The following is a 7,811-nucleotide window of genomic DNA, read 5'->3' as shown; positions in this document are numbered from 1 at the left end:
TACATTTGCTTTAAGTTAAATTGTCCCAATACTTCTATGAGATGGAGGAATTAAACTCTAAAAGTGCCTTTCTTCTTGGTAAAACATGTATGAGCTGAAACAGCCAATAATAAAACATGACATTTTAAAAAATCATATTTACTGTTGTCTTGACTCCACAGCAAAAAGAGCAATTTTGCCTTCACTGTTCCAATACTTTTGGAGGGCACTGCAGATATAGATATTTATGTTTGTAAAATAAATATACAGAAAACTCAGATCTGTCAGTGGCTCCAAAGTAATGTCAATTTTATGCAACAAGTAATGCAAAGGTTTGGCTTTTTTTTTTTTTTTCAAGAATTTAATACTTCTTTCAGCAAGCACACATTAAATTGATTGGTAAAATGATTAGAATGATTTCTGAACAATCATGTGATACTGAAGACTGAAATAATGGCTGCTGAAAATTCAGGAATAAGCACAGGAATAAATTACATTAAAAAAAATATTCAAAAGTTATTTCATTGTAATAATATATTTTTTAACTGATTGATTCATTAATGTTAATTACTAATAACAAATACATTTTTAAATATATGCGTTTGGATGTGAGGAAGTGATCCTCTCACTACCTCTGTAAGGTTCTGCCTTACTCTCATTCCCATTCTTTCATATCCTATTACATTACGATCATACAAAAAAACTTCTGTATGTTCAGAAACTTATAAAGTGGTATCTAAATGTCCTGGTTAAAATTTGACTGAACAGATTTCCTGTATTTACAGTAGGAGGAGCCATGTGTACATATATAAGAGGTACAGTCAGAACATCACAGGACAGCACAGCCAGCAGCAAAACAATCCACACCAGAGGAGACCCAGACAGCAAGGTAAATGTTCTTATTCTCACTGTCAGGAAAAAAGAAAGAAAGAAAAAAAGCTATAATAATATAATAAATAAAAAAATTCCTTGAATGTTTTCAGATGGTTCCAGTGTTGATGTTACTCATGGCAGCTCTTGTAGCTGCAGATGAGCCAATGATGGATTTCTCAGAGCCAGCAGAGTCTGTTTCTGTGGTCCACTGTGATGCTACTACTGCATGTCCTGACGGAACAACGTGCTGTCTGAGTCCTTATGGTGTGTGGTACTGCTGCCCATTCTCAATGGTCAGTGAATCACAGTAAAATTTATAACTTTTTTATACTCTATTAAGTTATGTTTCATGTTTAACCTTTGCTCATTCTTCCCACTCTTTCAGGGTCAGTGCTGCAGAGATGGAATTCATTGTTGTCGTCATGGTTATCACTGCGATTCGACATCGACCCATTGTTTGAGGGGGTGGTTGAGACTGCCGTCTTCTCCCAAGCCGGCCACCAAAGCTATCCAGAAACCTCAGGTGAGTCAGCACTCTGTATATGACGCATATACAGAACTATGCAACCAGTAACTCAAAATATGCAACTAGTAATGCAACCTATCACGAAAACAGTGGTTACAATGACCTACATGCATGACAATCAAATGACTTTTAATCACAATTTCCGCAGTAAAACATTTTCAAGCTGCAAATAATAAACAGTATACAATAAAAAGGCATGTGACTTTTGAAGCAGTTGAAGACATTTTCAGGGTTCAAAACACATTCTGTAGCACGTTCTCAATTACAATAAAGTCACTTCAATATCGTCTGTATCGTCATCGTTTGTAAAATGAAACAATAGGACAATGACTTATTATTATTCAAACATATTTATTTGAGCTGCATATTTGTTTATCTTTGCTGCAGTCTGTGCCCTTTGACCAGGCTCTTAAATGGCAGAGCCAGACGGAGACAGTTCATTGTGATGGAAATCTCTACTGCCCAACTGAGCAGTTCTGTTGCAAGACAGCAGCAGGCCAGTGGGGGTGCTGCAGCGGTAAAACAAACTTTATGCTGCTATCATAATCATGACACTTATATAAATTTAGACGAACATAGGTTTTAATTTAACCCATAAATATAATAAAAACTCATGCAATGTAAAGTTTTGTGTTTGCTCATGTTATTATTTGTATTTCTTTCTTTTATAGAGATGGTGGTGTAAGTAAACCACCCCTGTGACTTGGTTGCAGCTCTTATCAAAGACTGTCAGAGTGCAAGAGGCTTTTGTCACACTTTCACTCCACATGGACTTTTGTTTTCAGTCAGCACCATTTTCCCTTAGTTAGTTTGTTGTTATGGACACTCATTAGTGTCAGCTGTGTTGGATTTAGCCTGTTTGGATTATTAAAAGCTGCCTGAATCATCATGTGTGTTTATTCTAACCAAGCGTGACAGCTTTCAGATATCAAATACTGTTGAGGGAAAGGAATAATATACATTCAAGCTGAATCAATGCAAAATAAAATTTTAAAGAACAGCAGTCAAATGTCATTGTCATTTAATAACTGAACTGTTTGTTTTTGAGAGTGTTTTTTAATTTGTCTATACTTTTTATAATTTATTCATGAATCAATCAGTGTTTGTGTATGAATCTTTTAAGGGGACAAGTTGTTCCTTCACTTCAATGTACTTGCAACAGCTTATGTTTTTGACATACTGAAATCTTTTCAGCAACGTTTGTAATAAATTAGACTACCATGCTGCTGTAATACTTAAGTGTTTCTGTAGTATGTATATATGCATAATATGCATCTTTTCTGTATGCATAATACATAAAAATATATTAACGCCATAGTAGTGGAATAAGCTCATGTGACCAAACACATCCATTTTTGGTGATTCAGTGACTCGCTCAACACAAAACACTCTCACTGGTCACCACCTAGTGGATCTTAAAACAAATAATACTGCTGCATTATAAGGCCAAAAATGTAACAAAAATACATGTTTGGCGTTCAGGTCCACCTGGGTTGAAATCATCATGGGCCCCCCAAAAACCAGGGTCCCCGATAATCGCCACCACCTTTCTCCCCTCTAGCGATGGCCCTGATGGCATTTAACTTTCTTAATGTAATTTTATCAATTGAATAATAACATAGTATATTTGACTGTCCCACATTAGTCAAAACATGCTGTCCCACTTTTGAAACAACCTTTTCTAAAGTGGCATGACAAAGATTGCTTCAAATAGAAAATATGCTTAACACATTTTAACAATATTATTGCAACATTTGATGTACAAATATAATTAGATTTTTTTTTATTTAGAACATTGTTTTATTTATAACAGATTTATATCCTTAACATTAATTTAGTCTAAATCTATGCCACTGACCACTGAGTCGACTTCACAATAGGTACTTCCTGTTTCATGATTTTCACAGCCACATTTATGGCATAATTTCCAGAAAGTCAAGTAATTACAACAACTTGACACACCTGCTTGAATTCAGCACCAATCATGTTAACTATAATGTTGTAAAAGAAGATATAAATGCAGTGAAGCTCAGATGTCCCACATTAGTCAGTGTCCCACATTACACTAATCCACCCTCCCTGCCCTCACAATAATCAGATATGCTGAAGTTGTCCCTCTAGTATTTAATATTTTTGATTCTGCTCCGCTGCATTCCATTAAATTCCGCTGTGTGTTGTTAGGATGAAAAAAGTTTCAAAATAAAAATGTCTAGGGTGGTCTGCCTATGCGGTAAATTCATCATCCTCAGACGTAAAATAGAACAGGGTAAAAACATGTGGCTTTGACAACTGTTTAATTAACGCTTGTGGTTAGGATGGTCATTTAGCCTATTAAAAAATATTTGCAAATAGATCAAATTAATTAGTTTGCGATAAATTGTAGTTATTTAACTACTTTTCTTTATTCATCTCCTTCTAATGTCTTTATGTATTATTTATATCTGCAGGCCATTGTCCTCCAGTTCAGTGTCTGTAGAACACCTGCAGGATCCTTTACTATTATCGCATACATTAAATATAGCCGCCCGCAAGCGGCGATCATCGGAGTCCAAGCACAACCCATCAAATATGCAAATATCAAAAACTTGACATGACGTTGATTTGCTGTAAATTCAATGTCAAACATATTGACTTACATGTACTGTACAAAACCAATTTCAGTGTGGGATTAACTTCCTATTTTCACCCAATTACCACTAGAAGAAATTGCAGTCCAAACTGAATTTAAAGTGATGTTACAGCATCATCATCAATGACTAATATTTGACGTCAAATTGACATCAAGGTGCCGATGGGAAACGCCTTGTGTAGGGTTAAGGCTAGATGGCATACAGCAAAAACTACTGGGCATGTGCACATCAATATAGCGTATTTTTTCTCACACTGTACAACAATTACTATTTTTGCATTATTGTAAGGGGTAGGTGTAGACGTTAAAGGTGCCATAGAATGGAAAACTGTATTTACCTTGGAATAGTTGAATAATAACAGTTCTGTACATGGAAATAACATACCGTGAGCCTCAAACACCTGTTTCCTCCTTATGTAAATCTCGTGCATGCAAAAGACCACTGAAAAATAGGCGAATCAGAACATAACACCGACTGTGACGTTACAGTCGGGATCACTAATAGATACGCCCCCAACATTTGCATATACCCGCCCATGTTCTATGCCAGACGCCAGCCGAACCTGCTCAGCCAAATCATCAGAAGTTCTGCAGGTATTGTGACGAAACAAGCGAGGATAATAGCGAAAATGGCAGATCATAGAAATAAATGTTATGTTCCAGGCTGTGCAGGGGATGTGATGTGCAGGGATGGGTTGGTGTCTGTATTCAGAAAAGCACGGAAAACAAATAGCGTTATTTTCTGTTAATTTCTGTTAAATAAAATATCTCCTTTTGAAGTGGACTTTGAGCTTTGTAACTTTGCAGATCTTTTTTATGCTCAGACAGCAACATTACAGACTAACTAAAGTTGAAAAAGTGAAAAAGCATAATAGGACCCCTTTAAGTACTGCCGCTGTAGTTTACACAGCATGTGCGATCGCAAATCTTGAAAGCGAAAGTAAAAAAGCGATCGTGCATTCGAATATATTAATAGCGGCTCCCTGATGCCCGCATTTTATATACCAACGATATATATGCGAGAGACAGTATTGAAATATATAAATTTTCCCTGTGTTTCCTTCCTGCTGTGTGAGCTACTGAAATGAGCCGCACTGTTAAACAGCCAATCAGAGCAGAGCTCAACATTATTATCCGCATTTTATATACCACCGATATATATGCGAGAGACAGTATTGAAATATATAAATTTTCCCTGTGTTTCCTTCCTGCTGTGTGAGCTACTGAAATGAGCCGCACTGTTAAACAGCCAATCAGAGCAGAGCTCAACATTATTATTCATGACCCTTCCAAATAAGGTAAAAACAGGCCATTGCATTTAGGGACAAATCCTAGGGTTGTGAATGGACATGTAAAACCGTTTCTGTAGATTTTTTGTCCTTAAAGGGGTCATATGATGCTGCTAAAAAGAAGAGTATTTTGTGTAATGATTCGTAAACGACACGTGCGAAGCAGTTCAAAGAATCAGTCTCTAAACCCCTCATTTCCGTGAGCCCTCCCTGCTGTGATTGGTCAGATGGCGCAGTCCTTTGTGATTGGTCTACCACGTACAGCGCGTGTCGGAAATGAAACGCCCATTGCCATGACGGAATGACAGCCCCGGAGATTTAGAAAAGATACATAGAAAAGATGGTACTGATTGTACCATACCAATTCGAGCCGGAGTCTGATGATGAAACGGCTGAACTGGCTAATAGACAAGAGATTGATTCGCAAGCACGACTGGAGCAGGACGTTTCTCAGTGGTAAGTGTCAAGTGTTAACAAGTTTGTGGTAATTATAAGATGTGATAAAACAAATTTACTCTCACAGCGTAGGACACAGCGTCTTCTCGACATGATGTTAATCACACGGAAATTTTACTGTTTGTGGGCGGGCAATTTGGCGACGTAGAACGTGGGCGGACATTATGCAAATGTGTTACTTCGTGGCGTAGAGCCATAACAGAATAAGATTCGAATTCCTGACGACTCGTTTAGGCGATTGCAAGCAGACTCATTTTTTTGGAAAGACGATAACTTTATTTATCATGCACTGTCGGCTTCACAACTTTGCAGATAGTTTATGTTCACATACAGCTACATGACGCACTACATGAAAGGTAATATTTGAAAAGGCATAACAGGGGCACTTTAACGTTACACAAAATAACTGTTGTTTAGACTACTTCTATACTATTTTTACTATTTTAATGCGAGACATCTCATAATAATGAATGCCTAACATCGAAGTAGGATCTTCTAAGCTGCTCTTGAAGGCAGTATTTGTATTTGTCTGGTCATGTGACCTCAACATGTCTGTCCACGAGGTGTCCCACTCCATGACAAATAAAACCTTTTTAATCAGGACACTCATATGACATTCTTCAAAAATATAATTTCTTTCTGTAGAGCTGGACATTTTAAAAAGGATCAAATGGGTGAGTTCAGCTTTGATAATGAAAACTAACCTGTTTGTTCCTCAGTATCTTCTTGTTTCAAGCTGAATACTTCTTCAATCTTAATGTCTTCACTCTCCTCCTTAATAAACGCCATCTTTATAATAGTGTCACGTGGATCTCTGCTGCTTCACCAGGAGTTTTTCTGTGTGTTTGGATCATTTGTCATGTTTAAGATAAGAATAATTAATATAAAGAAAACTAGGCTAAATCTCTTGAGTGCATCTCAATCAGCTTCCTGGTTCAGAAGTCAATGGGTAGGTGTAGTAGGTGTAGACGTTAAAGGTGCCATAGAATGGAAAACTGTATTTACCTTGGAATAGTTGAGTTCTGTACGTTCTGTACATGGAAATAACATACCGTGAGCCTCAAACACCATTGTTTCCTCCTTCTTATGTAAATCTCGTGCATGCAAAAGACCACTGAAAAATAGGCGAATCAGAACATAACACCGACTGTGACGTTACAGTCGGGATCACTAATAGTTACGCCCCCAACATTTGCATATACCCGCCCATGTTCTATGCCCAGCCGCCAGCCGAACCTGCACAGTCGAATCATCAGAAGTTCTGCAGGTATTGTGAAGAAACAAACGAGGATAATAGCGAAAATGGCAGATCATTGAAATAAATGTTATGTTCCAGGCTGTGCAGGGGATGTCATGTGCAGGGATGGGTTGGTGTCTGTAATCAGAAAGGCATGGAAAACAAATAACAAGCCACTAAAGGGACATGGTTAGCTGCTTGCTAGCGGTAGCCTGTTACATTATAGTACGTAAGATTTAACTTACCACATAAACAGAGTAAGAAGAGATGACCGAGGATGATGGAGAATGATTTACAGATCCTGAGCACCACTGACAAGCATCTGATCTTGTTAAATGTGTGGTAAGTACTGCCGCTGTAGTTCACACAGAGCACGTGCGATCGCAAATCTCCAAAGTGAAAGTAAAAAGCGATCGTGCATTCGAATATATTAATAGCGGCTCCCTGATGCCCGCATTTTATATACCAACGATATATATGCGAGAGACAGTATTGAAATATATAAATTTTCCCTGTGTTTCCTTCCTGCTGTGTGAGCTACTGAAATGAGCCGCACTGTGAAACAGTCAATCAGAGCAGAGCTCAACATTGAGCCGCACTGTGAAACAGCCAATCAGAGCAGAGCTCAACATTATTATACATGACCCTTCCAAATAAGGTAATAACAGACCATTTCATTCTAGAGACAAATCCTAGGGTTGTAAATGGACATGTAAAACCTTTTCTGGAGATGTTTTGCCCTTACCTAAGCCACATACCTTCTATGTAGATATCAGAGAACAATTTAAAATATTGTATCAATGCATTCTATGGCACCTTTAA

General features: G+C 37.6%; 1 protein-coding gene across 1 annotated transcript; it reads left to right on the top strand.

Annotated features, from left to right (window-relative positions):
* Nucleotides 1-787: 787 nt before the first annotated feature.
* Nucleotides 788-2,381, top strand: LOC107655756 (granulins-like). Its single transcript, XM_016443334.1, has 5 exons — nt 788-868; nt 963-1,145; nt 1,238-1,375; nt 1,766-1,895; nt 2,050-2,381. Exons 2-5 carry the CDS (start codon nt 963-965, stop codon nt 2,061-2,063), a joined length of 465 nt encoding a protein of 154 aa, XP_016298820.1. The 5' UTR covers nt 788-868; the 3' UTR covers nt 2,064-2,381.
* The last annotated feature ends 5,430 nt before the right edge of the window (nt 2,382-7,811 follow it).

This window comes from Sinocyclocheilus anshuiensis, unplaced genomic scaffold, assembly GCF_001515605.1.
Source record: "Sinocyclocheilus anshuiensis isolate Anshui unplaced genomic scaffold, SAMN03320099.WGS_v1.1 scaffold1337, whole genome shotgun sequence".
Taxonomy (NCBI): Eukaryota; Metazoa; Chordata; class Actinopteri; order Cypriniformes; family Cyprinidae; genus Sinocyclocheilus; species Sinocyclocheilus anshuiensis.
Note: the sequence above shows the minus strand (reverse complement) of the source record. Positions and strands in the feature narration are given on the sequence as shown.

Bases quoted from the DNA above. Each gene is read 5' to 3' on its own strand.
- LOC107655756 (XM_016443334.1), top strand. From the start codon at position 963: ATGGTTCCAGTGTTGATGTTACTCATGGCAGCTCTTGTAGCTGCAGAT. The intron at 1,146-1,237 runs GTCAGTGAATCA...CCACTCTTTCAG, and splicing joins ACTGCTGCCCATTCTCAATG to GGTCAGTGCTGCAGAGATGG. The intron at 1,376-1,765 runs GTGAGTCAGCAC...TCTTTGCTGCAG, and splicing joins AAGCTATCCAGAAACCTCAG to TCTGTGCCCTTTGACCAGGC.